This window comes from Sporothrix brasiliensis (assembly GCF_000820605.1).
Source record: "Sporothrix brasiliensis 5110 chromosome Unknown Cont20, whole genome shotgun sequence".
NCBI lineage: Eukaryota > Fungi > Ascomycota > Sordariomycetes > Ophiostomatales > Ophiostomataceae > Sporothrix > Sporothrix brasiliensis.
The window spans coordinates 1,987,251-2,015,045 of NW_024467139.1; the positions used below are offsets into that span (position 1 = coordinate 1,987,251).

The 27,795-nt window shown below is 55.3% G+C and overlaps 8 protein-coding genes across 8 annotated transcripts; 4 read left to right on the forward strand and 4 right to left on the reverse strand.

Moving 5' to 3' along the window:
• Positions 1-1,532: 1,532 nt before the first annotated feature.
• Positions 1,533-5,670, forward strand: SPBR_06396 (solute carrier family 12 (potassium/chloride transporters), member 9; the record flags this gene model as incomplete). The annotated part of the gene is made up of 4 exons (XM_040764653.1): positions 1,533-1,686; positions 1,766-3,800; positions 3,922-4,823; positions 4,892-5,670. The coding sequence occupies 4 exons, from the start codon at positions 1,533-1,535 to the stop codon at positions 5,668-5,670; spliced, it is 3,870 nt and encodes a 1,289-aa protein (XP_040616526.1).
• Positions 5,671-7,491: 1,821 nt separating this feature from the next.
• SPBR_07549 (uncharacterized protein) lies at positions 7,492-8,547 on the forward strand (the record flags this gene model as incomplete). The annotated part of the gene is made up of 1 exon (XM_040765803.1): positions 7,492-8,547. The coding sequence occupies one exon, from the start codon at positions 7,492-7,494 to the stop codon at positions 8,545-8,547; it is 1,056 nt and encodes a 351-aa protein (XP_040616527.1).
• Positions 8,548-8,765: 218 nt separating this feature from the next.
• SPBR_07387 (uncharacterized protein) lies at positions 8,766-9,989 on the reverse strand (the record flags this gene model as incomplete). Its single annotated transcript, XM_040765641.1, has 1 exon — positions 8,766-9,989. The coding sequence occupies one exon, from the start codon at positions 9,987-9,989 to the stop codon at positions 8,766-8,768; it is 1,224 nt and encodes a 407-aa protein (XP_040616528.1).
• An 889-nt stretch (positions 9,990-10,878) lies between these two features.
• On the reverse strand, positions 10,879-11,805 carry SPBR_07656 (uncharacterized protein; the record flags this gene model as incomplete). Its single annotated transcript, XM_040765910.1, has 1 exon — positions 10,879-11,805. One exon carries the CDS (start codon positions 11,803-11,805, stop codon positions 10,879-10,881), a length of 927 nt encoding a protein of 308 aa, XP_040616529.1.
• A 2,474-nt stretch (positions 11,806-14,279) lies between these two features.
• SPBR_07897 (uncharacterized protein) lies at positions 14,280-14,853 on the forward strand (the record flags this gene model as incomplete). The annotated part of the gene is made up of 2 exons (XM_040766151.1): positions 14,280-14,621; positions 14,704-14,853. The coding sequence occupies 2 exons, from the start codon at positions 14,280-14,282 to the stop codon at positions 14,851-14,853; spliced, it is 492 nt and encodes a 163-aa protein (XP_040616530.1).
• Positions 14,854-16,699: 1,846 nt separating this feature from the next.
• On the reverse strand, positions 16,700-17,608 carry SPBR_07668 (uncharacterized protein; the record flags this gene model as incomplete). Its single annotated transcript, XM_040765922.1, has 1 exon — positions 16,700-17,608. One exon carries the CDS (start codon positions 17,606-17,608, stop codon positions 16,700-16,702), a length of 909 nt encoding a protein of 302 aa, XP_040616531.1.
• A 3,431-nt stretch (positions 17,609-21,039) lies between these two features.
• SPBR_06448 (phosphatidate cytidylyltransferase) lies at positions 21,040-24,627 on the forward strand (the record flags this gene model as incomplete). Its single annotated transcript, XM_040764704.1, has 1 exon — positions 21,040-24,627. The coding sequence occupies one exon, from the start codon at positions 21,040-21,042 to the stop codon at positions 24,625-24,627; it is 3,588 nt and encodes a 1,195-aa protein (XP_040616532.1).
• A 281-nt stretch (positions 24,628-24,908) lies between these two features.
• Positions 24,909-27,439, reverse strand: SPBR_06651 (origin recognition complex subunit; the record flags this gene model as incomplete). Its single annotated transcript, XM_040764907.1, has 3 exons — positions 24,909-25,023; positions 25,094-26,817; positions 26,903-27,439. 3 exons carry the CDS (start codon positions 27,437-27,439, stop codon positions 24,909-24,911), a joined length of 2,376 nt encoding a protein of 791 aa, XP_040616533.1.
• Between the last annotated feature and the right edge of the window lie 356 nt (positions 27,440-27,795).

Genomic DNA, 27,795 nt, shown 5'->3' on the forward strand with positions numbered 1-27,795 from the left:
AAAATGCCTAAAAGCAGCGGTCGAATAGTGGATGCAAATGCCCAACAGCTGACAAAAGAGTCGAAGCTGTGGGCGGGATGAGACAATGGGGAGGTGATGTGCGTTATTTGAAGACGCAATATTAATTGGAGAGGGGAGGCAGCAGAGTCGGAGGAGGTTGTTGATTGCTGCAGTATGACACGGGAAAAGAGCCAGGCGACTGCCCGAAACAAGCGCCGGTCGTTGGTCGATTCACGCAGTGCCTGTGGGCTCGTGATACCAAGCTCCGTCCTTATCTCGTCCTGGCACAGGTGGCTCCTGCCCCGTAAAGTCTTGGTCTGTCAAGCTATCCGCAGGTGACTGTCAGGCGACCGGACCACCACCACGACGAAAATAGACTACTGAGGCCCTGGTCGGTCGTGCCTGCCCGCGCCGCCAGCGACCTCCACAGCCTAGCGGACCACTTCTCTGCTTATTAACTGAGTCATACAGCAAAAGAGGGCTTATACGCCGTTGTCCGAGCCGTATTAGTTCGCCAGTGTCCCCTTTTTTCTTCCTATATACGGAGTGCAACTCTATAGCATTAATTGCACAGCGTAGGACCAACGGAGAGGACAAGGATTTCGCTGTAGGAAACTGTCGGGGAAGCAGTAAATGGCTCCCTTCGATCCTTCCGTCGAGGATTATCGTGCTACCGCTGAGACAAGATGACGCAGTTGCCATTCTTGTCAAAATTCTCGCGCGCGAACCATTGCACCTGCCCCTTTGCGATGAGGTGCCTGCAGTCACCCATCTAGACGGGGAAGGTACGAAAAGACTTGTAAATAAAACTATGGAAAGAGCTCTTTAGAGCAGAAAGGCGTTTGTCTCAATTTCAAAATACACATCCTTCGTTCCTCATTCACGTTGTTCTTAAGCAAGACATTCCATTGGTAAACAGCACCCTGCCTTGTACCCGCCAAGCCGCGCTCCCCCAAGCGCCCTGTGCCAGGGCGACCAGCTCCACCATGCCAAACCAACGCAGCAATGACCCTGCTGTCGCGAGACGTCAGGCCAAAATGGCCTCGGATTGAGCCTCGTATCATAGGTTGAAAGGTAACTTTTCTCGGCCGTTTGAAGCTCTCAAATTGAACTCGCTCTCGCGCTAACCTGGGTCCCGTCACACATGTGCAGTATCGAGCCTCCGAGTGCAGCTGCAAAAACCTTGGAAATCGCAAGGACCACGAGCATTGTCGATCCCTGGTCCGGTTAAGTTTCCATCTATGCAGACCAGATCTTGCTTGCATTCTCCCCGCAGCGTCGACAACATCTCGGCTTCTCATAGCTGCCACGAATTATCTGGGATATCCCGGGATTGATGGTTACTTTTTCAACCCTTCCGTGGCCTTATTCTCACAACTTCTCTAGTATACCATCTTCAGCAACCTCGACTTCGAAACGTACTAGAAATCAAGCCACTAGTATTCGCGTCGGCAGACGCGCATGGCACCCTTCGGCATCTCTCTTGGCGTCTGGTGAGCTTCCGGCGAGCGCATATACCTCTTCTACCTGTCATGGAACGAGTCGAGCGCGAGCATGGTGCCAAGAAGCACAAGCTGGGCGTCGTTTCCGGCGTCTATGTGCCTGTCTGCCTCAGCATCTTGAGCATTCTCATGTTCCTGCGGTTTGGCAGCATCCTTGGACAGATCGGCCTCTTGGGCATGCTCGGTAAGCAAAGTCCTATCCACCTGTTTTGTTATTCTTTACATACTATTATCTGATTATCTGGGCCTAACCATCTACTCAGGTCTCTTCGTCGTGTCATATCTCGTCGATTTTGTGACAGCACTGTCCCTCTCGGCTGTCGCTTCAAACGGCGAGGTTAAGGGCGGTGGCACTTATTATCTCATCTCTCGGTCCTTGGGACCCGAGTTCGGCGGCTCCATCGGCCTCTTGTTCTACCTCTCCCAAGTGCTCAATACCGCACTCAACGTCGTCGGTCTCATCGACTGCATCGACCTCAGTTTCGACTCGCTTGTGCCACACGGCTACTGGTGGGGCTACTTTTCTCAGACCGTCGTTTTGGTCATCTGCACATCGCTATGCTTCGCCGGCAGCGCCCTCTTTGCCAAGGCGAGCAATGGCCTTCTTGTAGTCCTTGCCATCGCAACCCTGAGCATTCCTCTGTCCGTGCTCGTTCGCAAGCCCTTTACAGACCCAGTGAGCGGCGTTGAGTTCACAGGCATGCGGCTGGCCACGCTCCGGTCCAACCTCTTCCCCCATTCTGGAGAGGACTTTGCCTTCCGTGGTCTGCACACATTTCGGGACCTGTTTGGCATCCTGTTCCCTGCTACGTCTGGCATCTTTGCCGGTGCATCGATGTCGGGTGATCTCCGGAATCCGAGCAATTCCATCCCGGCCGGCACCCTCTGGGCCATGGCCTCTACACTTTCCTTATATCTCATCGTGATTATGTCACTAGCCTCCAGCACAACGCACATGTCGCTCTTAACGCAGCCGAACATCATCAAGGAAACAAGCTTATGGGCACCTATCATTTTGGCTGGCGAATGCGCAGTGACATTCTTCTCTGCCTTAATGGGTCTTATCGGAGCGTCCAAGCTGATGCAGGCTCTTGGTAGAGACAAGCTGCTGCCTGGTCTGTCTGTGTTTGCGTGGGGCACGGAAAAACACGACGAACCTCTTCTTGCTCTCCTCGTGACGTACGCAATTGCCCAGCTGGCGCTCTTTGCCAACCTCAACCAAATCGCCACCTTCATTTCCATGGGCTACATGGTGACATTTTTTGTCATGAACCTGGCTTGCTTCTTGCTCAAGATTGGGTCCGCACCCAATTTTCGGCCGGCTTTCAAGTTCTTCAGTTGGCAAACGGCCCTGCTTGGCAGTGTTATGTCGGCCGCTGCCATGTTCTTTATTGACGAAACCTATGCTACCTCGTCTGTCGTTTTGCTTGTGATGCTTTTCTTGCTGATCCACTATCTCTGCCCGCCAAAACGCTGGGGTGATGTCTCGCAAAATCTAATCTATCACCAGGTCCGCAAATACTTGCTCCGTTTGAAGCCCGAGCACATCAAATTCTGGCGGCCTCAGATCATTCTATTGACCAACGACCCCCGTCGACAAACTCGCCTTATCCAATTCTGCAACTCGATGAAGAAGGGCGGCCTCTATATCCTAGGCCACGTCATCGTCACGGATGACTTCACGACAGGCGTCCTGGAAGCCAAGCTACAGCAGACTTTGTGGTCGCAGTACATCACCGAGTATTCTCGCATCAAGGCCTTCGTTCAGCTGACCATGTCGCCGTCGATCACATGGGGCGCACGAAATCTCATCTTGGCAAGTGGCCTGGGTGGCATGCGCCCGAATATTGCTGTTTTGGGATTCTACAACATGGACGAACTCCGCTCGACAAATCCTGTCCTAAGGATTCCAGAACTGCCATTGTCTGATGCGGCAGCCATTCCGGCAGGACGAGCCACAGGAACGGCAACAGATCTGCCGTCGAAGGTCAGCAATACAGCGGTCATCCGGCCACGACGGCGCCGTGGTGATACTACATCTAGGATTCTGGAAGGCGTCCTGCCAACAGATGTGATCAAGACGGAAGGCATGATGAAGGCCACCGAATATCTCACCATTCTAGAAGATCTGGCCTTGCGGCACCGCATCAATGTTGCTGTTGCCAAGGGATTCCACAGCCTGGAGACGCCGCGGACAGACGGGACTAACACGAAGAAGTACATCGACCTGTGGCCCATTCAAATGTCAGCAGAGCTCGAAGCCGATGGCAAGAGCGTCCTAACAACAAACTTTGATACGTGTAAGTGTCCATCTAGCAAAATGCCATGGGTCACTATCTAATGCTGTTCTGCCAGATACATTGATTCTCCAACTCGGGTATATCCTTCACACTGTCCCGGCCTGGAAACGAGTGTACAGTCTACGCGTCATGGTATTTGTTGAGTACGAAAATGAAGTCGAGGAAGAACGTGGAAGAGTAGAAGCGCTCCTTGAAAAGCTACGCATCACTGCCGAGGTACATGTATTTTGGCTGGCAAGCGGTGATTTGGCCACCTACGAAGCCATTGTCCAAGGCGACGCCGACCCATCCATTGAAAAAATTGTGGATGATGTATTGGGGGCCTCTTTGTGGTGGTCAAAGCTACAAGAAATCCGTGGAAAAGGAACGCCGCGGCCAAACAGCGGGAATGATGACGGCTCTTCAGTCGCAAATTGGAAGGACGACGTACGCAGGCGACGTCCAAGCATAGCGCACATCGAAGAGCTGCAAAAGCACCAGACTGTGTCAGCCCTGGCTCGCTTTGGCGTGAGCTTGGGTATCCGCACACAGAACCTTGCCGGGCAGCAGCCTGCTTATCCACACTATAATCGCGACGATAACGGTGACGAGTATAGCAGTGCGATCAGTGACAACAGTTCCACGTCCGATGAAGAAGATTTTAACGCCACCGACTTCAACGATGTTGAGAGTGCGGCTACCGAAGGCGACATGGACGATGTGGACGACGAATCAGATGCGATTCGTCGTCCGCTTCTGGCGGCACCTGATCGCAGAAAAAGCCACGGCGATGCATTCGCCCAGAGACCAACATTGCGCCGCAAAAAGACAGACGAGTCAAAGCGTGCAAAGCAGTCAACGTCTACATCGACGGCCCCATCCTCACTTACGCCTGCTTTCATGCCATCGCTCAACACCGCTTCCGATCGCACCTACGGCACGATGTCAACCCCAGCGCTGTCTTCAGTCAGTAGCCAGTCTGGCGAAGACAAGTCTCGACAGCATCAAGACACCTCCTCGTTGACGGTGTATGGCAAACCACGTAAGTCCAAGCAGTGTCCCAGTATTACGGGACGAACGTCTACTAATTTGCCGCCCTTGCACCTGTAGCGCCAACATCGTCGTCGTCTATACGCTTCTCGAGCAATATTGTGCCAGAAACTCGAATTACGAATCCCGAAGACTCGGGTCGCACAATCATGTTTGCTGAGATATCGGAGTCGAATCGGCCAGAACGTCCGCCCTTTTCGCGGACAAATTCGCGACAAAGCCGAGTTAGTCTCGCAGAATCCGCGACGAAGAAACGTTCCAAGGCAGCGACGCCACGACCATCCGTCTCGTTTGCTGAGCCAGAAAGAGATTCGTCCGCACAACAAGAGCAGCGACCGCATCGTCCTCTCCTCTCACGACATTCGTCAACGCCAGTCGTGCAGCGTGCATCCTTCACCGAGAACGACTTGGGAGAAGAAAATGGCGGCGGCGACGTTCGCATCGGCATCACGCACCTGTTGGCCGACTACAAGTCCCGGCAGCGTGTCAATAGTACCGCCAGCGGTAAAAGTAGCGGTAGCAATGACAGCACCGACGACAGGAGTGGAACTGGCTCAAGTTATTCTACTCAGGACTTGGCCCTGTCGTTCAACGATCTACCATGCCGAGCACAACACCTAATCTTGAACGAGTTGATGCGACAGCAGAGCGGCGAAAGCGACGATCTGTCAGGCGGTGCTGCAGTCTTATTTACAACGTTGCCGATTCCAGACGAAGGCACCCATCGGGACGAGAGTGCCAGCGTGCAGTATTTATCAGATGTCGAGCTGCTCTGCCAGGGGCTGCCTCCAGTGCTCATGATTCTGAGCAACAACATGACGGTCACGGTCAGCCTCTAGCCCTTCGATTTGCTGAATGCGACCGGAAGCACTATTTCTGGACTTGAGGATAGCCGCAACGGGTTGGCTTCGCAGGCGCCCTCTTTATTTCTTTGACCTATTTGTTTTCACCGACAAAGCGGCCTGTACTGCTGTTGAAAGAACCACCAACCGCAGCAACCACGATACGACAAAGAGCATTCGGAGGTGTTCAACACGAACCTTTGTCCACCAGCATGCATCGCCATTGGGCGTCTTCGAAAGTAAGAAAACCAGCGCCATGCCGTCGTCAAACGCTCGTTGAGGGGAAATAAGAAGAAAGATAGATTGTCTTGTTCAATCATGAACAGCATGGATATTTGCAGTTCATAACTTTTTCGATGAACAATTTATGACTGTTGTACCTTTGATCCGTATCTCGCATTGCCATCCCCCTCGCCTTTTTAAGAGTGACGACTTTCTTCTCTAATTTGTTTTGTTTTCTACACTTCACAAATGAAAAACCCACTTAAACACCAAAGTGCACCCGTTGCAGCAAGAACAGCTGAAAGCAGCAACTCCCGCGAACACTGCCACAGCCGCAACCACAGTCACAACAGCGCCATCGGGCACCTCTTCCAGGGCCTCACACATCGACTACGAAGCGACACACCAAATCGCGCCCAGCAACAAACGACAGCCAGGAACAGTTTCCATATCGTGCACCTCCCTGACCGTCCAGTCGTTCCTATCCTGCCATCCGACGCCCCATCTGAAGACGAGTGCCGTGTCCTATTCCAGGAACTGCAGGCAGGCGACGGCTTCTTCGGCCAAAGAGCGATATCCCACCAAGAGGTGAGTCCATAAAGGGAGAAAGCTAGAATGATGAAAGGCCGAGTTCGTGAGCAGGCGGAGCACGTCGCGCATACACAAACAGTCGTGAAAACCCAAGAGAAAGGGCCCTCTCCGTCCAAGCATGCTCCAGCCTCGTCATCTTCTTTTTCTTCACCTTCCAGGCGCCAAACTTCCCATTCGGTGATGCCCCCAGCACCTTTGACTGGCAGTCGTACTTCTCCGCGCAAAATAGCGCCATCTTCTCAAGCGAGATTCACGGCCGCTACATCATCTTCTCGTACCTACTCCTCTCCCGCGGCACCAGGTCCGGCTACTTCAGCTAACACAGCGCGTGACCACCAGACAAGAGTTTCACTCCCAAGTGTTCTTCCGCAGCCGGTACGGTCAACAACTAATGCTGCATCGAGGCCCAGTACTCGCAGCAATGCCAGCACCGTGAGGAGCAGAACAAGTGGCACAAGTGGCACAAGTGGCACCAATAGCAGCGCTGCCAGCGGTGGCGACAACGGTGATAGCAGCCGCGTTCAGAGGGAGCCAAGCAATAGCAGCAGCCGGTCTACGCAGCCCCGGAGAACGTCAGGGCGACCGCCAACACCCATCCACGTTAATACGGCGAGATTCTATACAAATCGGCCCCTCCCGCACATTCCCCAGTCGCCAGTCTACCCGCCGTCACCAAGCCAACAATCGCCTCACCAGCCGCCATCACGCCAACAGACACCGCGCCAGATTCGTCCTCCGCCTCCCCTCTCTGCGAGGCCGCTTCTCCAGCGTCGCCCAATCTTGCCACCCCACGAGCTGGTTTCGTTCGCCGAGCGTGTTGCCCGCGATCAAACTGGCCAAAGCATTAACCTTCCCCAGCCCGTCAGAGTCGGAATTTCCAACAACGTTCACGTACTTCCACCCCGCCAAATCCTAATAGACAGCCAGACATATGATGAGACGCATCCTTCCAAGAATGGAAACTACCAAGGACAAACGGGGCCGTTGACAGGCGCAGATAATAACATGACGGGACAAATCCAAGGTATTACGGAGCCACGGTGGCAAGAGCGGAAGCCGAGCTCCCCGCCGCGCCCACCGCTGCCACCACCACTGCATCGGTCTGCACCCTCTCCGTCACAGCGACCGTTGTCACTACCTCAGCAATCCCAGCACAAGAGAAAAAACAATCTACCACGGCATCCCGAGCTCTGGGTGCCCCGAATCTCTTCGCCACTGCGGCAAGCACAGCTCTCGAGCCCGTATCAGGCGCACAATCCGGAACCGCAAAATCTCCCGAGCCCACGGCCAAACTCAGCAGACGTCTCTCCACTAACACCACCTCCCCAGTCTCCGGCGCGTGACAAAGCTTTGAGTCCAGAGAGAAAAACGCTTTTCGCCGTGCCCGATACCGGATCTCAGCCTTCCATATACGGCACACAGGATCCTGCCATTGTCGAGGCCCTCCTGGTCGCCGAGGAGGAAAAAGGAGAGCCCCTCCTCGAGTGGGAGAGTGAAACAATCAAGGCAAGTAGAGGGAGCAAAGCGAGGACTTCCAAGGTCCATCGTCGCTCTGTATTTTGCCGCTGGGAGAGAGACCCCTGTGCTAACCGTGCGGCGTCCGAGTCGTCTTCGACGGCTCTCGCCTTTTTGCTCAAGTCCATGACCGGTATGCCATCCAAGGAGCAGAAGCAGATGGGCATCGTGTCCATTGGCTCTGTGAGTCAAAAATGCCTTCAGCCGTCCGAAGCAGTTGCCGCTGTGACCACTGTGCCTACAGTCCCGGCCATCGACTACGAGGCCCGGGCCCAACAGGCGCTTTTGTACGAGAATGATGGCAGCAGCAACGATGGTAGCAGCTGTGGCGACTACACGACCATATGGCCAGAAAGTTCGTACTATTTCAGCAGCAACCCGGGGACAGCCATTGAGAAGCGGCACCGCAGCCAGCCGACACCCACAAACCGAAGCAGCAGAAGCAGAAGCAACAGAAGCAGCGCGGAAAGCAACGCACTCAAAAGAGAATCACACGCCTCGAAAACAACCGAAACGCGCCAGGTGCACTTTGCTCCACCGTTGTAATTTAGAATTAGTTTATGGTCGCTCTGTTTTCTTCACGTGTTCTCTATATTCCCCCACAACTTATTGTTTATAAAATGCAACGCCTATATTATCCCCAGTGTAATCTTTATAATAACAAATGAGACCGTACATCTCGTATGGTACCTTACCAAAACGCCCTCTAGTGTATCATGCATGTAATTCGTGAACTAACCCCACCTGTCCCAGCTTCTCCTCCCTCACGCAATCTTTGTAACCGCCAACGCATCCTTCGCTGCGCCTGCGTCGCCGGCCAGGGCCAAAAAGTCGCCCGTCTGCAACTTTTTGGTCCACTTGGTGCTCTCATAACGGGCCAAAATCATCGTCATGCGCAGGGGCGCATGCTCGCTCGATGCGTGCTCGTCTATACCCGGTGCCACGGGCGTAATCGTCCAGCGGCCAAAGGCCCAGTTGAGAATGTAACGTACTGTTCCCGTCTTCTCTGTCGAGGTAGATGTTTCTGCTAGCTCTTCTGTCGATGGGTTCACATTGATACTGTCGTCTGAGTTCGTAAGCTGCGACGCCGATGCAGCATCGACCGAGAGCACGGCCTTGATGCGGTATACCTCGTCCTTGGAAGCCGACGACAGCAGCTTCGACAGCTTGGCGACGTCCACAGACGCGTTTTCGCTGTCCCCCTTGAGCGTTACAGAGAGCACCTCGACCTCGGACTGGTGGTCGTCCTTGTGCTCGTGGTCGTGGTTGTGGCTGTGGCCGTCTGCAGGGCCATTCGCATGGCCATTGCTGTCGCCGTTCAGCTTGGGCGTTCCATCGCCTAGTGCTTTGGCCAGCAGCCCGCCATCCACGCCAAAGACCAGCCCCGCGTCCACCCAGCCGCGCCGGCTCTTGACCCACGCCACGTCGTCTGTGTGCAGATCGCCGAGCCGGTCCAGGCACACATCAAAGCGCTGCTCGTTGCACGCCTCCCACTTGTTGAACACAATCAGATCCGTGTACCGCGCCTGCAGCTTGGCCGTGTAGCTCGTGTCCTCGTAGCCCGCCCAGTTCTCAACATCAATCACGCTGACGACGCCGTCGAGCGCAAAACGGCCGCCCGTCGCCCGCGCCAGGCGGTTGACTTCGAGCGCCAGCGTCGCAGGAAAGGCGGACCCGGACGTCTCGACAACAATGCGCGACGGGATGCCTGCACCGTCGCCCTTGTCTGTCGTCAGCTCCTCCAGCGCGTCGCCCAGCTGGCCAACGAGATTGCAGCAGATGCAGCCATTCAGCAGCTCGCGGACACCGGCGACCGCGCTCGACGCGGCAAGCTGGGAGTCGACAGCGAGGTCGCCAAACTCATTCTTGAGCAGAGCCAGGCGGTAGTTGGGGTTGGCGGCGCGCAGCTGGGGGATCAAGTTGAGAATGAGTGTCGTCTTGCCGGACCCGAGGAAGCCCGTGACGATCGTGATAGGAATCGGTGCCATTTTAGTTGGTGAGATGGGAAGGTTCGCAGAGTTTTATTCCTTACTGTCCTCATAGAGCATGGTATTGTCGAACAAACCAAAATGGAGAAAAAGAAAAAGAACATGCAATTTGGAAATACCAAGAAAACAGTTACGATGTGTATCGCAACGGATGGTCCGATCAGACCGACCAAATGGTGGGATGTTGAGATATTTTGTAATGCCCGATCTCACCGCCTTCTAGTTTAGGCAACTGTACCTGACTACAGCGGATTCTGCCGCTCCCGCCGCCCGAGTGTTGGGCTGTTGTCAGTCCAGACGTCCAGACGGCCAGCGTAACAAAATACGACAAACTACGGCAAGAAGTAACTCATACTAGGCATATCTATGAAGAAACGGCAAAGGATCATTCCGTCGACTGCGAGTAAACACAAGTTGGACCTTAACGCTCATATTGTGCTTAATCGGCCATATCAGAAATGACGTCATAATTATGAAACGCTCTTTCCTTTGGCGGACGAAGTTAGGTTCAAGTCCCTGAAAATTGGTGACTATTTAAGACACGAGCAAGCAAATCATGACAATATTCATTTCACAGCGCGTCAAAGAAAACGTGTTTTAATTAAATTAAAGAAACGAATATTGATGAGACCCATTGGGTTCGGTTCAATCCAATAAGTCCAAGACAATGCCTCCGTAAAAAAAGTTAAAGATGGCTCACCAGGGCGATGAGCAAAGAAGCGACCTATGACGAAAGGGTGCAAAGGTCGTGAAGCGAGTGAAAGAAAAAAGGCCCAAAGTAGAAAAACGACAAATTAAATTCCCATAAAAGACAAAAGAAATCAAGTAGCAGCAACTCCTTATGAATACATTATATGAATGACAAAGTCGGCGAAGAATGCCAAGACATTTACAGAAGGAAGGGGCCGACCAGCAGGAACGCAGCGCCCGCCAGGGTCAGGGAGTTCTTGAGCGTAGCCGAGCCAGCCGTCACGACCGCGGTAGCATGGGCCGAAGCGCTGGCCGAAGCGCGCCCACCCGAACCAGTGTTGGTGCCATTGTGCCAGGTGCTGGAGCACTTGCCGTTGATGCAGACGGTGGTGCCGGAGTTGCCGTTGGAGTTGGCGTTCGCATTGGCCGACGATGACGACGAGCCGCCGTTGCCGCCGTTGCCGCCGTTGCCGCCAGCGTTCGCGTTCGCATTGGCATTGGCATTGGCCGAAGCACCAGCAGAAGAGCCGCCGCTGCCACCCTTGCCGCCAGCATTGGCGTTGGCATTGGCGTTGGCGTTGGCCGAAGCACCAGCAGAAGAGCCGCCGCTGCCACCCTTGCCGCCAGCGTTGGCGTTGGCATTAGCCTCAGCGTGGGCTTCGGCAGAAGCAGATGAACCACCGTTACCGCCCGCGTTGGCATTAGCATTGGCGTTGGCATTGGCATTGGCCGAGGCGGATGAGCCGCCGTTACCGCCCGCGTTGGCGTTGGCAGTGGCATGGGCATCGGCCGCGGCCGTGGCGGTCACACCGTTGCCGTAGATGGAGACGCTGCCGGTCTGCTTGCCGGTCTCCACGGGGCAGGTGATAGTCACGGGAGTCTCGTTGCAGACAACAACGGTCTCGACAAAGTTGGGAGGGATGGTGGGCTTGGTCCAGCTACCCGAATCGCCGCAGACGACCTCAATGATGGTGTAGGTGGCATCCCAAACAGTGGTGGCATCAGCAGCCTTGCCACAATGAGTGTAGGTGGTGGTAAAGGTCTCCGTGGTAGTGGCAGTGGTCGTGGTCGTGGTCGGGTAGATGGTGCCGTTGTGCACGGCAGCGCTAGACGAAAGAGCAGACATTTTGAATGTGGCTGGGGGGGGTTGTGTTTTAAAAACAACAAAAAAAATGTGAAGAGAAGCAAAAGTAGACAAGATTAAAAAGAGTGGCCTGAGCTATAGAGCTGCAAATAAACGAGTGACTGAAAGGAGTGTCGAAGAAGATAACTGTCGAAGCGTTGTTGGATGATGAGGAGAAGAACGAAAGCTGGACGAACAACAGGCGAGAGAAGCGGCCTTCATATAGACGTTCAGAAGGACGGGAATCGCGAGATCGTGCCTCGACTAAAACAAGCAACATGCGAGGGAAACGCCGGCGAAAGGGAGGCACGTTTGCTGCAGAATCCGCGTGCCTGGAGCACTGTTCAGTAGGCAGAGAGCAAGAAGTGCGGAGATGCGTCCGTCGTATGATTTTTTGGCATTGGTCCAGGGCGTGAAGAATGGGTGGGAAATTCAGTCACATTCTTAGCTGCATCAGACGATGCCTCTGTCGAATCTACGGCTTGCAACGGGGCCAATCGCATGTGCCACAGCAGAAGCATTCTTGGGCGATCGCTAAGGCCTGCAGAGGCATCCGGCGATGCATAGCAGCGCTGGCCTCGCTGCCATGCGATTGTGGTGTCAGAATAATTAAGAAGAATTAAACCCATGAAAAAGAAATGAATACGAGACTTGGCCGCCTGTTCTTGAGATCTTGCACCCACATAAGGACGATCTGAAAAGGACAAAAGACACAAGGCGCGAAACAGAACACTGGTTCAGACGAATGACAAAGCAAAAGCACAGAGGACTATGGAAACACGCGCCGCCGCTAATGGAAAGTGGTGAGACACTGCATGTTTGTGCCCATTAGTACAGCTGAAGAGTGGCAATGTTGACGATGTTGACGACGTTGACGACGTGGAGTATAGTCAACCTCACAGGCCAGCTTGACGATGTTCGCTTCCAGACCAAGAAGCAACAACATGTCCAAATAAATTGCGTACTTTGCAGCGAGCGAACGACGATCGAATCATCGTCCTCGGAAAGTCTACTTTAACTGGCCATGAGTAGTCTCCTTATGCTTACCTTGACAGCAAGGGAGACCACGATGCACGGGGTGCTCACAACAACACGCAAGCTGGCCAGGAACGTGGCCGAGAGCTGGTCCCGCACCAAAGTGTTAGAAAAGGCCTACTAAAGCCATACGCGAAAAAAGATGAAGCGAGGACGCCAGGGAGATCACACCACCGGGGCTGACCGGCACGCGGCTCGCAAATAAAAAGCAAAAGTACAAAAGCAAACGGGATAGAATGCAGACGGCGCAAATAAACAAAGCAAAAAGAGACGAGGAAAGGGGAGACGCGACTTTGCTTTTCAGGGTCGCTGCAAACGAGCCAAGTGACATCGCGGTCAGGCATGGTACTTCCACCTCCTGTTTGGCCGCCTGGTCGTCTTCGACATGCCGCTCAAGGCGCGCTTATAATTTATCGCTGGAATTTAATCCGACTTAAGCCCGTCGTGTTGCGCTCGTATTAATCGAAGTCCGGCGACGGAATGCATCGCAAATTGGCTGTGAATATGCGGGATACGGGTACGCAAACACGAAGCGCGCAGAACGAGGACATAATCTGAACGTCCTACGCTATTCCGGTCGTGAGAAGACTAGCCAAGGCGCTCAGCGTATGATACGATATGCAAAACTGGCGATGCATGACTGGTTCTGAGATGTATCCGAAATTTCGACATTTGCGCGCTCATGGCCCGAGGGCGAGACGACAAACTTCCTATCGTGGACTTCAATCTGCAGAGGGATCCCTTCGGAGAAGGAATACAAATCTAGCAACGCATCACCGTGGGTTTGGAATTTCGAGATGATGGTCGTGGCGCCTCTGGGTATACTTTTTGATCTGAGGGAGGAAAAAAGAAGAGAAGAAAGCGAGAAAGGTTTTCGGCGGCAGGAATGCAAAGAAATAGTGATTTTGGCAGGAGTGGGGCTCTGCTGCAAAGGCGGTGGAGGAAGGTGCGTGCAAAACAAGGTTCAGCCGCGTTTAGTAGGCACGTGACTCTTATCCACGGCCACAACTGCCAATCGATAAGAGCCAGGCGCCACTGGCGTCCAACATCCAACGTCCAACGTTCTTTCCTCTTCGTCGTATTCCTCCAGCCCATCGCCCCAGCTGCATCCAGACTCGGCAGGGACCTCTCGCCTCCATTCCTCCGGGCCTGGGGTATGCATCTTGCGTTTCTCGCGCCTGTCCACACACAAAACGGCCGGCGCTCGTCTCTCGAAAACACAACTACTCTTTCGCGTCGGAACCGCGTTCTCTGGTCCCCGGGACCAAGGAGCCGTCGTTCCGCGCTCCCCGTCACAAGACACAAACAGTGTCCCACATAGGTCCCTGCAGGAAGTAGGTTCAAGAACCGTTTGAGTTTTGCGGGGAGAGGCTTCCCAGCCATACCAACACACACACACACACACACACACACACACTACGTTACGCCCACAAACACTGGCCATGCCGTCTGGCGAGTACGCGTCTGCGAGCGGCGGCGCATTGCGGCTGAAAGGCGCCAAGGTGGAGAAGCACAAAAGCAAGAAGCACAAGAAGAAAAGAAGCAGCCGGGACAAGGATAAGGAGGGCAACCGGGCACGCCACGCTGAGGACGAGCTGGAGCAGGTGGGCTCTGGCGGTGAGGACCGGGATAGGAGGAAGAAGAAGAGCGAAACGAAGAACAAGGAAGGCAAGGGCGGCAGTGACGACGAAGACTACGACGACGACTATGACGACCTGAAAAACGACCCGTATGCGCGCATGACAACTGCAGAGCGCCGGTTTGCCGAAGCACAAGACAAAAAGGTAAGCCAGTCGCCAGTGCGCATGCGAGGCTAGTGTTTGGTAACCGAAGTTGCGATCGTCTCTTTCCTCTGCTAACCATTAGATCCGTGATTTGATGCACGCATCGCCCGAGGAGGCGCGCGCCGCACGCCCTGAGCTATTCAAGTCCCACAAGGAGCGGCTCGCGGATCTCAACAATTACCTATCACGCCTTAGCGAACACAACGACATGCCCAAGATTGGCCCGGGGTAGAGGGAAAGAAGATGTCAGGTTGTAGAGCCAAACGATCGGCGCAGTGGAAGGACGGGAACAAGGGTCTGTTGGAATTTGACAAGAAAAAACAGATGGGAGATCACAACAAAAAGGTGATGCTGGTAAATCCATTTTGTTAGGCGTCCATTGGTTTGTTGATATAATTTCTTATTTTGGCGTACATGGTATACCGCGGTTTCGAAGGTGAGGCGTCGTGCTTTTTTGGCTTTTTAAAATATACATTGATTTATAGCAATTAAAGATTATGGCTTTTTTGGTCTTTTTATGACTGGGGTGACTGGTTCGATTTCTTTTGATTTTTGGCATTTTACCTATTCCAGGGCTTTCCATATATATTTTTTATATGACTTGCATTTTTGTTCGTTCCGTTTCTGTCTTTTTTAAAAAAATAAAAAAAATAAAAAAAAAATAAAAACATGTTATCATTAAGATTTTTAAAACGATCCCTCACGCTGCCATTTTATTTATTTTATTTATCCACCCCGGATTTACAAGAACATTTATTAACTTTAAACTTTAAATATTTCTTTTGTGGGCACATCCTCAATAACGAAGGCCATGGACAGTAAACATTGTATCATATCAGTTTCGGTACATAAAATCAATATCGATGTTTTTACCCGTCTAGTTGCAATGAACGCCGCCGTATGTTGTCTTCCCAGAGACATTTGCCTCTCAGATCTCCATAGGAAAAGATCTACAGTAACAAGCTCCGAGGCCAGGCACCGCCATCCCTTTCGTCGTTGGACAACCAATATATCCATTCCGACCCATCCGATCCCGAAGCAAGGAGCATAGTCTCGCGCGTTTTGACATTGCGTGTTTTTCTGTACTCTTTATTTCGGAACTGTCGACGAAGGAGAAGAGCAATGCTAAAATGGATACCGTTAAGTTAGCAGCTTCCTCACCCACGAGTCTTAGACTTTTGTTGCTGCGTGCCAGAGGGGTTTCTTCAGACATTGTGGAAGAGAGTATTTAATTTTAACACACTGCAGAAAATCATGATTGTCCGCCGTGCCAGAGGTACTCTTCGTCCGATTGTATTCTACAAATTCAAGTGCAAGCCTCGAAGGTCGCTGTACAGCTTGACTGTCAGGCATGTGTGGCACATTTTCGCCCACGAATTAGCTTCTAGTCTCCACGGCCCGTGGTTCGTTGGACTTTGAACGCGTTGGGTACTTTTCAAGAACGCGTCGAGTATCTTTTGAACTGGTTATTAAACTGTAGTATTCTATTCTCCGTGTTTTGTATGTCCTGCGACCTATGTAGTACTCGTGAATCCAGAGACCTAAAGAGGCTATTCTCGATAGGAATAAAAAAGCAAACTCAAGTCCAATGAAACAATGATAAACGCCCCGTCCATGCAAAGGAATGTGGTAATGTGGTGCAAAACAGGCTCAAGGAAAGTAAACAGTTTGGGCTGACGACAATGATGCAAAAGGAGTGACAAGGAGGGGGAATCAAAAGAGAGAGACAGAGAGCAGTAGCCAATGATGTAAGGAAACGACAAATTAGAAAAATGAAAAAAGAGAATTTGAGAGCGGGAGGATCATGATTTAAAAGGCCATAAAGGGCAGCGAGCAGACTTGAGCACAGTGCATCTGACGCGCCGGAGGAGGAAAGGATGACAGAAGGGTGCAGAAACGCAATACCCAAACCGCCCAGTGAACCAAAATCAGGATGACCACAGGTAAGGGCAGTGACAGGCCGCTGTTTGTGGAGTAGGAATCGAGGTCTTCTGCCAGATCTGCACCGTGTCACTTCCTGCAGGTGCCGATTTGATCCCCTTGTCATTTCATCCCCAACGCTGGTTCGTCTGCGATGCTTAGATTAGCATGGCACCGACAAGGACACCGGCGACAGCCTCAGCGAAGCGGGCTTTGTTACCGGCCCCCATGGGCGCGGCGGCACCCGTTTGCAGGGTGCCCGAGTTCGTGGGAGAGCCGGCAGAGTTGGTGGGTCCGGCACCGACAACGGATGTGGCTGTCACGACGGTGGGCGTGCCGTTGATGGTCGACGTAAAGACGTTTGTGACCCTCCGGCCGGTGGTGGTCGTACCCGACGAGCTCGACTTGGACGTGGTGTGCGAGGACGTCGACGAGGCCGATGTGGGTGAGTTCATGGACGTCGACGACGGCAGGGACGTCGTACTGCCGCTCCTGGTCGAGGTCGAGGAGGGCGTGGAGGAGATGGGTGAGGTGCTGGACGTCGAGCTGTTCAGGTCGCGCCGGGCCAGCTGGACAATGGATGTTGCCAGGGCGGCGTTCTGACGGTGGACAGCCTCAAGGGCGTGCTTTTCCGAGGGGTAGACGCCATGCTTGTAGGTGTTCGGCAGGTACTCGTGCAGCAGGTCGTGTAGGGCCTCGGGAGAGACGGCCTCGAGCAGGCGGGAGAAGCTGCTGCCGGTAGGGGCGGCGCCGTCGGCGACAACAACCGCAGCGCCGTTCCGGTCAGCACCGCCAACGTTGTGGGCACCGCTGTGCTTGCTGCAGGGGCGGGCGTAACGAATAGTGCCGATAGCGAGGGAGCCGAGGCCGAAGACGGCGATGCAACAGGCCACGACGAAGGCGAGGGTCACGGTGAAGTGGACGACCTTCTTGGCCTTGGCCACACGGCGTCTGCAGGCATGCGAACATTTGGACTTCCGGCTATCGGCGGCGATGGTGGTCGTCGTCGTCTCGGCGGCGTGGGCAAGCAGCCGCTTCTCGTCCTCTGCTGTGGGATAGGAGGCCATTGTGGATGTGGTGATGTCGAAGAAGTGTGGTGAGGTGAATGATAGGAAAGAGTTGAAAAAGGAAGAACGGAAAAGAGAAGACAGCAGTATAGAATATGTGGTCGAGAGCCCAGTGGGAGTCAGCCTCGTTTTGTTGACCTAAAAAAAGCAGGCAACACAGATGTGTGTGTGGGGGTCGTTGGCACACGGAGTACACGTTCCAGAGACACCAAGTACGGAGTCACGACAACGCAGTGTCACTGTCGTCGGGACAAAGAGGAAACGGTGGCGCCAGAAGCTGCACCTCTCAGTGGTTGCTGTCTCGCTTCTCCGACTTGTGGACGGGTGGAAAAGCAAGTGGCTGGCACAACGAATTTCTCGTATTTGGCTCTGAGGCAGACACGGAGCGTCAGGAAGGGGCGTATGCTAGGTAACAAAGAAGAAACGAAGGTTGCCAGGGTCTAACGTAAACAGTGAAAGAATTTTAAAGAGGAAAAGAAGACAAAGCGAGAGGATTGAGAAGCATCGAGGCAAAAATAGTAACAAAACAAAAGAACGCAGAGAGAACCAGAACGAGGTTTTTGCTGGGATCGCGGAATATGGCATTCGAAGGGGAGATTGGAAGGAGGTCGGGACATGAGTACGCCGTAGTGGCCTTGCCGTTTTGGCCGGGCCAGCCGAAAAGGGAGAGAGCGATTGGCGACTGAGCTGCCAAAAGGTACAAGTCAGGGGCAGGCCCAATGCCAGCCAAATGGAGACACCCACGCGAAAATTCGCAAACACAAACTGAAGAGGGAAGGCGCCACCGAAACAAAAGTCGGCCATTTTTTGGAAACGGCCAGACGGCGAACCAAAGAGCACTCTCCACTTAGCGCCGTGGCAGTCTTCTGCTACAACCCACCGTAATGCACTTTCTCAGCTCTCCATGCCCGTCTTGGCTGGTGGATAGGGTGGTCCGCCTGGGCATCCTGGACGTGGTCCAGGCGGTGCCTAGGGCGATATTCTCGATCCTTCTTCCCCTGGTCGCCTCGCGGCTTCCTAAAGCGAAGGGTAGGGCCAAACGAACAAGGCAGGAGGGCACAGGGCGTGTCAGTCCCTGTCCTACGTTGGGCGGTGCTTCTTTTAGGAGTAGAGTGGTTGTTTGTGACAAAAAGGAGGTTGAAACACGTAAGATACTTTGCAGGATACGAACTGTCTGGATACGACGACAACTTACGAAGTACGACACAGTGAGGACAACAATGCGTGGCAGGAGCATGGGCGACGCCGTCGGTTGGTTGCATGTTTTGCGAGTGCTCTTCGGTCTCCCGCCTGCTTCCTCTCATGTTGGTGACCTCGTATCGGACGAGGCAACCCAGTTTTCGTGCCTTTGGGGCCTTTTTCGGCAGTAACGCCAAGGCCAATGTGGCCGGGCTGCGTCAGCGTTCGGTGTTGGAGCCCAGCCAGCCAGCCAAGCTAGGCGGACCCAGAAGGCAGGCCCAGAACGGGGCATGCAGGACCCCCACCGCATATGCAGGTAAGTCGACGCCCGGGCGTTTCTTGACAAAAGGACCTCTCAAGGTTGGTGACGTGTTTGGCGCTTTCGTTGACATGTCAAAACAAAAAGAGCCCGAGTTGACCGCCTCTCTTCGTTCTTCACGCGATACCATCCAGGACGGCATCTGGCTATGCGGTTTGCTCTGCATTTCGGTTTTGGTGCCTCGTCCCACCTTACTTTGATGGACTCGGCCTGGCTCACGATGGGCGGACAAACGCACAGGCGTCATGACGTTTGACAATGCCGGATTTGCGGTTGGCCCCAGCAGGTGTTGTGTATTTGGGTCAGCCCGAGCTGGGGGATGAACGCGAGACGCAAAAGCCTGCAAAGCTTGGTGTTTCTCCATAACCTAAGCTTACCAGACCGCAGCCACTGCTGAAGTGAGCAACATGTTTTGCTGGCCGACGTTTGTCGGCGTTCCGTCCTGAACCAACGGCAGTCGAGATCTGTGGAAATGGTGGTGAATGTTGACACTGTTTGGTGACGGGACACAATGTAGCGTCCATACAGCTTTGTACATTGGAGCATTGGAGATGGTGAGATGCGGATCTGGGGTTGTTCGGCTCCTGGCTGTGCAGGGCGAGTAATTAAGTGCAGTCGGTAAGTGGAAAAGGTTCATTGCAAGGGGTGTTTATTTTTGGAATACCGGTTTAAGTGTTATGGTGTAGATCGCCGAGATCGCCGCTTATCGATGGAGCATGACCCGAGATATGTTGTCTTTAAGATATTGCAAGACGATGATTTTGTAACAGCGGTCTGTTTGGATATTATTTGTTTTATGTTCGGCAGCTTTGCCTTGGGAATATAGAGAAAAATAAATAAATAAATACTTTTTTTTTCAATCTTCCTTTTTACACGTTTTTTTTTCTTCTTTGATAAAAAAATAAAAATAAAATAAAATAAAAATAATAAAAATAATAAAACAGAAGAAACGAGTATTCTCATTTTAAACCATAGAATAAAGTTCAAAAATAGTGTGCGTATAGATTTGTCTGGCCACGTTTATGCATCCACCGCAGACTACAAGATATCAACTTCTTCCAATAATTGTTTGTGTCATCAACCCAACAAAGCCGCAGGACGACTGCTCCACTTGCCGCAGCTCGGTTACATATCAAACTCTCTTCGACATGGCCTTATTTTCCTATCGGATATTTAATGCTTTATTCGACGTATATTGTCGTCTAGTCCAGATACATCTGCCAAGCGACAACGGGGTTAGAGATGAGTCTGTGTCGACCAAAAAGTAAGGTTTGAGACTCGCAGAGATGAGACGCATCACCTGATATTATCGACGTGCATCTTGAAAGTCGGCCGCTCTCTATATCCCTTGACAGGGAGAGCATCAAACAACACCGTGTCGTCAAAATGAGGAAATCGCATTATTAGGTGTCAGATACAGCACCAATAGCGCTGTTAACCGCGCTAAAGTCGCGCAGCTCCCAATCTAGCCGCGTCGCTAGCCAATGGCTAGCCCAATAATGTCGATAAATGTGGCCAAATCACAAGCCAAGCGCACCTTCCCTAAGTCGTACAGTGCGACCATTCTGTCGCGCCTGCCATTGTGGGCCACCAACAACTTACGACGAAAACACATTTGTGGACATCACCAGCCTCGAGCCTCTCTTTCATGTGATTTGTCCTCCACCAAGCCGCATCGCACGACATCAATGACGGGCCGACCAGCTCACCTGTGGCACCTCTGTCACATTTAGCACCTCACCCTCTTGATGCGTATCCGATATTTTCGACGGCCAGACCTCGAGCCATGTAACTGCGCACGACCTCTCGTCATCTGGATTTTGCCGTCCCAACGGCCCGACCGTCTTCGGCCTCCTTCGGCTCGAAACATCGACACATCGATAACACACCGCGGCTGTCCCTGGAAGACGCCGCGACTGTGACAAAAAACATCATGACGGCCACCGACGGCGGCGACAATGCGTCGGACAGCTCCGTATCGAACGGATTCGGCAGCATGGGCGGCGATGGCGGCCGAAACGAGACGATAGAAACCACGGCCTTGATGGCATCAACAATGTCGAAAGCACCGATGGGCGAGCCACCAATACGAGATCCAGGCGATGACGACGGCCCCCCAATACCACATGCTGTGAGCGGACTGCGGCTGCTGTCCCGCTCGCCGCACCCCTACCACCACCGCAACAGCGACCTCCTCCACCCAGCCGACCGCATCGAAGTGCATGCGCACGCAACACAAACAAACAACACACACGACACGCTCGACACACTTCACGCAGCTGGTGCAGGTGACACATCGCACCCGGCCCATGCTGCTGGGGCCATCCCGTCCCCTGCATCCGCACTGTCGCTGGCGTCGTTTGCGTCCGGGTTTGGCTTCTTCAAAGACTCGTCGCCCGCTAGCGACAGCGGCACCGAGGCCGACGACGAGCACTTTCTCAAAGGTCTGCCCGCGCCGCGATCGAAGCCACACAAGGGCCTGCGCGGAATGAACGAGGTGCTGTCGGGCATGTCGACACCGCTGCTGCCCGTGCCGCCACATAGTTTCGGTAGCGGTGGTGGTGGTAATGTTGGCGGTGCCCACGAAAGCGAACAGCATCGTCGATCACGGAGTGGGAGGAAAAGGACAGGGAGGCTGGAGCAGCGCGACAACGGCAGCGGCGCGGACACGGATGCCGGCGATAGTGTGGCCGGCAGCGTCTACAGCTTTGTGGGGGACGACGCGCAGGACAAACAGCTTGATAGAGCTGCCACAGCTGGCCGCGACGTCAACGCTCACGGCGAAGGACGGCGTCCACAGGGCCACGCGTCCATATCCCCGCAGACGCTCTTCCAGAAGCTGAAGCGCGATGCCGTCGCTGCATCTGCCGCTCTCGACAGTCGCGACAAGGATCGTCGTCAGGGCAGGGGCAGCGCCGAGCGCAGCCGCCGCCGCCGCGAGATCGTCCGCCGGTCCACCGAACTGCTGCTGCTCGTCTCGTTGGCCGCCCTGCTCTTCTCGAACCCGGACGTGCGTCCCTTGCTCCTTCACTGGCGCTACGAGCTGCAGGCCGTGACGGCTGTCATCGGCGGCCTGCTCTTGCTCTACCCATTGCGTCTCGTCCTCTGGCTGCGCCACTACGAAACGCGTGGCAGAGGTGACAATGCCGAGGAGCAACCCCCGAGCACCCCTCTTCGCCAGCTCATCGCCATCCCGGCCTCTTTCGACCCGGCCCCTCTCTTCTACCCGCTGACCATTCCCGTTTTTGTCTCCTTTTTGCTCGCCACGCCGACTTTGCACGCGGCTCCCCTCCTCAACCTCGTCTTGAGCATCTGCACGCTGCCCAGGCCTCTTATTCCCTTCTCGCTGTCCACGGAGCTCTGCAGCCCGATCCACTGGACCCTCTCTGTCGTCCCACTTACGGTTGCTGAGGCTCTGCCCTCGTCCTTCAAGGGACGCGCTTTGCATTCCACCATTCAAACGCCCGTCGCGCCACTCTCGCCCGACCTGGCCACCCTCATCTACCCGTTGCACCAGACCTTGTGCTGGCTGCTGCACGACTTGACGACGACCAGCCTGCTCCCCGCCGAGCTACAGCTGCTGTCCGTCGCCCTCATCAACCTGCTCTTCCTGGCTACCTCGCCCCAGGCCGTCATTCTGCAGGCTCTCCTCTGGGCCGGCGGTGTCGGCATCCTCGTACTCGGCGGTGGCGTTGTCCGTCGCGGCATTCTCCTTGCCCGCATCCCTCGCTGGCGCTTTCGAAGGGACGATCCCAGCGCCCAAAAAACCGACAGCCTTTGGTGGCTGCTGTCGCCTGCCGCTGTCGTGAGCCGTGTCTGGGCCGAGCTCAAGTCGCTGCGGCGCGCCCGAATCGAGTTGATGTATGGTCCAGGCCCGGGCGGCGCGGACTTCCGGGGCAACAGCTTCGGCGACTCGGACGACTCAACCGACAATGGCAACCACTCGCCGCCGCGGGATGGTGGTGTCGTGGACGCAGCCGCATGGAAGACTATGTCGCACAAGATGCCCAAGATGCACAACACGCAAAAGACTGTGAAGCGTTCTGCGACCGTGGTGGCTGCCAGATTGACCACCGCTCCTCTCGATGCGACCGCCGAAGGTGCCAACGCTGGCGGCAGACCCCGTCGACACTCCACTACACAGACCGTCACACATACGCCCTCTGGCCGCCGCAAGCGCGCCACCTCGCCCACCATCCGTGCCTTCTTCTCCCTCACGCACGAACAGGCCGGCCGTCGCAAGTGGCTCTATGCCGGCTTCCTCTACGCCTGCATCGCCTTTGTCATCCTGGCCGGCATCCGTCCCTATGTCGCGGCATTTGCGCTGCACGGCCGTGACCCCTTTGGCTGGGCGCTGGGCTACCTGTTTGGCGACATCGACTGGTTCCGTCTCGAAGTCGTCAAGGCCAACCTCGAGGGCTGGGTGTGTTTGCCGCCGCGCACGGTGTCGTCCATGTCCTCGGCCCCCTGTCCCTCGTGTGCCGCCGGCTGGGTCGAGCACATCCGCCAGGCCTGGCTCGGCGCCGCCACCACCCGTCTTCTGCTGGCGGCCTACTGGTGCATCGTCATCGTCTTTGGCCTTGCCGTCGTCTTTACCCTGTCGCCCGTCTACGAGGTCGACACCCGCCGCAAGGTCTTTCACTTTATGATGGTCGCCATGCTCTTGCCCGCCGCCTTTGTCGACCCGGCCTACGCCGCCCTCGCCCTCTCTCTCGTCCTGGCTGTGTTTTTGCTGCTCGACCTCGTGCGCGCCAGCCAACTGCCACCCCTGTCGCGGCCCATTGCCACCTTCTTGACGCCCTACGTCGACGGCCGCGACCTGCGCGGCCCAGTCGTCATTTCCCACATCTTTCTACTCATTGGCTGTGCCATCCCGCTGTGGCTGTCCATGGCTTCGTTGCCGCGGATGCCGACGACTCCAGACACGCCCGGAACATCTGGAACATCTGGAACATCTGGAACATCGGGAACATCGGGAACATCGGGAACATTTGGTATACCCACCGACGGCTGGAACGTCCCCACGCGTGATGTCAGCATGGTTTCCGGCATCATCTGTGTCGGTCTGGGCGACGCCGCCGCGTCCCTGATTGGCCGTCGCTGGGGCCGCCGCAAGTGGCTCTGGGGCGGCGGCAAGAGTCTCGAGGGCAGCGCCGCGTTTGCCCTGGCGGTCTTTGCGGGCCTGATGCTGGCGAGTTTGTGGCTGCGCGTGGGCGGATGGGCAGCAACGGGGGAGGCCCTGGCGCCTGTGAGCGTGAGTGCAGCGAGCGTGGGAACAGACGCGACAGGTGCGAGCGCAGCGAGCACAAAAGGCGTCGTCCACACTCTCAGGGCCGCGCTCCCTCCCTCCCTCCAGCGCGTCGTGTCGTGGATCGGGTGCAAGGCAGCACAGTCGGTCGCGCCCCGTGCCGCCGTGTGCGCCTCCGTGGCCAGCTTGACCGAGGCCGTGCTGACGGGTGGCAACGACAATGTTGTCGTGCCCGTCATCTTATGGACATGTGTCAAGAGTTTTGGCTTATAATGTGGTGTACACAAACCTTTCTGTACGCGTCTATGTGCAACGATACCCTTTCAACATGTTTTTAAAAGTAAACAGATACACAATATCCATAGATATGCAGTAATTAGCAGCAGTAATACCCTGCGTCTTTTTCACTCATTTGTTATGCTCTATTCTATGGCGACTGATATGAGAGTAACATGAATCCGCAATGATAAACGCCGATGTTTGCTATGATGAACTCCAGTATCATGAATGTTGTCCCCGGTGAAACAAGTCGGCAGGTATACCTTTTCCCGGTCTCACGAGGCAAGGTCTTCCAAAAGCGCCTCTAGCTCGTCGCGCCGGAATGGCAGGCTTAGCATTTCTGTACCAAATGCATCTTTTCGGCTCAACACCATTTGATGGTCGTGGAATCTAACGAGTAGAGAGTTAGTACGACCGAACCGAAAAAAAAAAGAATGAAAAAAAAAGGCAGAAAACGTACTCCTTCAGCAGCGTCCGGAAGGCCATCTCGGAACTACAGATGAATTCTTCGACCGCCTTGTTGTACAGCATGCGGTACTCAAGCGCTACCGACTCGCCGGCACCGTCGTCGTGGTCACCTCCGTCGTTGTCACCGTATTCGTCGTCCTCGTCGTCGTAGCCGAAGCCACCGGCGCCACCACTACCACCGCCCTTTTGTCCCTCGTCGGCCGCCAGCACCTCGCCCACCAGCAGCTGGAAGAGCGTCCGCGCATTCTCTGGTAGACTCCGTAACACAAACGCTGCGCCGTCCTTGCCGCCCACGCGCCGCATGCGCCGCCCTAGCAACGCGTGCACCTCGTCCACCGTGTCCAGCCCTGCCAGCGGCCGGAACGTCGTCGCGTCGTGGAACACAAAGTTCTGCTGGCTGCGCGCGGCGCCGTCCCACAGCAGCGGGAACCCGGGCGTGTCGGCTGCGCACAGCAGGCTGATGCTGCGGTGGGCGGCCAGCCGCGCGAGCGTTGCCTGGGCAGCCGGGCGGCGGAGGCTGGGGCTGTCGATGCCGCTGATGATGAGGGTGACCCGGAAGGCGCTCTCGGCCTTGCCAGCCTTATCCAGGAGAGACATTACAATGCGTTCCGCGGCAGCGAGCCCGGAGGGCAACTTTGGTGCTGCTGTATGTGCGGCGTCATTCCCATTTGTGGACGCCACGCCGCCGGCGGCGGCGGCCACGACAAGCATAATGTCCCGCAGCGTGGAGGCGGCCGCGGACGCGGTCATACCCATGCTACCTCCTGTGGTCGAGGGCGCAGCGGCTGCCGCGGCCGCCGTGGCCGCCGCGCCGGCTGTGTTTGTGTTCACCATGACAATTTTGTGGGCGTCGTGGTCGCGGATGCCCTTGTGCAGCGCTCTTGCAAATGCGCGGAGTACGCGCTGCTTCGAGCCGTACCCGTACAAACACACACTAAACCCTTGCGAGAGCTCAAACGCCCACTGTGCAAACGACTGCGAATGCAGCTCTTCGAGGTAGCCGATTTGCTTTTCGTGGCGGTTGACAATGTTGTCCGTGCCGCCGTCGCGCAGTCGAAAATACTCGTCGTATGTCAGAAGACGCAGCGCAGCCAGTGTGTTGTTGGACGTCTTGATGCCGGCACCGGCGCGGTTCTGGAAGAAGTAGTGCTCGTGGGCCGGCAGGTCGCGCGGTGGCGTGGCGTCTCGTGCTGCAGCCGAAGAGGTGGACGGACCGGTATCCGTTTTGCGCGGCCGGCCACGACCCCGCTTGGCAGGTTGTCCATTAGCACCTGGAACAGCAGGAGCCGCCTTTGCGGGGGTTGCAGCGCCCTTGGCCTTTGGTGGTCTGCCGCGTTTTCTCGGCGTTGGGGCGTCAAGGGATGCCTCGTGGGCTTCGAGAACGGCAGGGGGTTCCTGTCCTAGCTCGAAAGCAGCCGGTTCTGCGGCAGCCTCTGGATCCTCGTCGTCTTCAACGTCTTCACCGTCTTCACCATCTTCGTCGTCTGCATCAAGGATGGCGTCATTTAGAGCTGCTTCGTCCTCATCATCGTCGTCAGCCCCAGCCACCATGCGGTCAATAAGCGCACGTGTGCTCTTCTTTCGTGCCGACCGGTCTGCCAGTGTTCGCCGCGTGTTTGGAGTCTGGGCAACACTGCCACGAGCTGCCTTGGTTGGCGTCGATTTGGTCGGCGTCGCAAACGCGTCGCCTGTACGGCGCCGTTTGCTCGTGGGAGTCTGCTCGACAGAGCGGCCGGGCGAATCGAAACGGTCGGCCAAAGCGTGCCTTGGGTGGCCGTCCACGCTTCCTTGGCGTCTCGACGGGTCCTGCCACGGGCGGCTCAGCCTCTATGGCAGAGTCCAATGCTGTCTCTGCAGCCACAGACAGAGAACGCGCGGGGCCATCGCCCGAGTCCGTCCCTTCGCCGTCATCTCCATGGCCATTCGCCTGTATGCCTTCTTCGCCACGGTCGTCGATTTCTTCGTCCAAGTTTGTTGTGACGAGAGGCTCGGCAGATGTGGCTTTCCGCTTCCGACTCGATCGACTGCCATTGGGCTTGTGGGCAGTTGCCACGGATAGGTAACGTTCGTCGGTCTTGCGCGAGTTTTCAAAGACGTCGCGTCCATCATCGCCCGGCACATCGTATACGCTGCCGCTGGCGGTGCCGTTCGTTCTCCGAGCTGCAGTCGTAGATCGTTTCCTCGTCGGCGTGTTCAGCTGCTCGGCGACGCTTGTGTCGCTGGGCGGCGACACCTGTCGTCGATCGAGACGAGTGGCAGATGGGGAGGAGGTCGGCACGGTGGTTGCCTCAGCCACGCCGCCGCGGTTACTATTCCGTGGTGTGGTCGTGCGCGCCATTGGTGCGGAGGGATGGCGACAGCCTGCGTAGAAAGAGGCGTTTATTGCATGCTGTGTTGTGTCATGGGAAGAAAGAAGTTTGAGAAGAAAGGTCGAACGCAAAAGAGCACGGAGCAAAACAATGCGATAATGCCAGTCGCACCTTCCACAGCGCGCGTCCGAGTCGCGATTCGCTGGCTGGCTCTTTTGCCCCTTCCCATTAACTCGTTACTGGACCCACTTTACCTGCCGCTCCGCTCCTTCCAACCAAATGTCAATGCGCCAACAGCTCTTTCCAGCTTCAGCGCACTAAGAGCTCTTAGAAAGGCAGGTGCAAAAGACAACGCAGATTCGAACCTCCTCGGTTGATGTTGAAG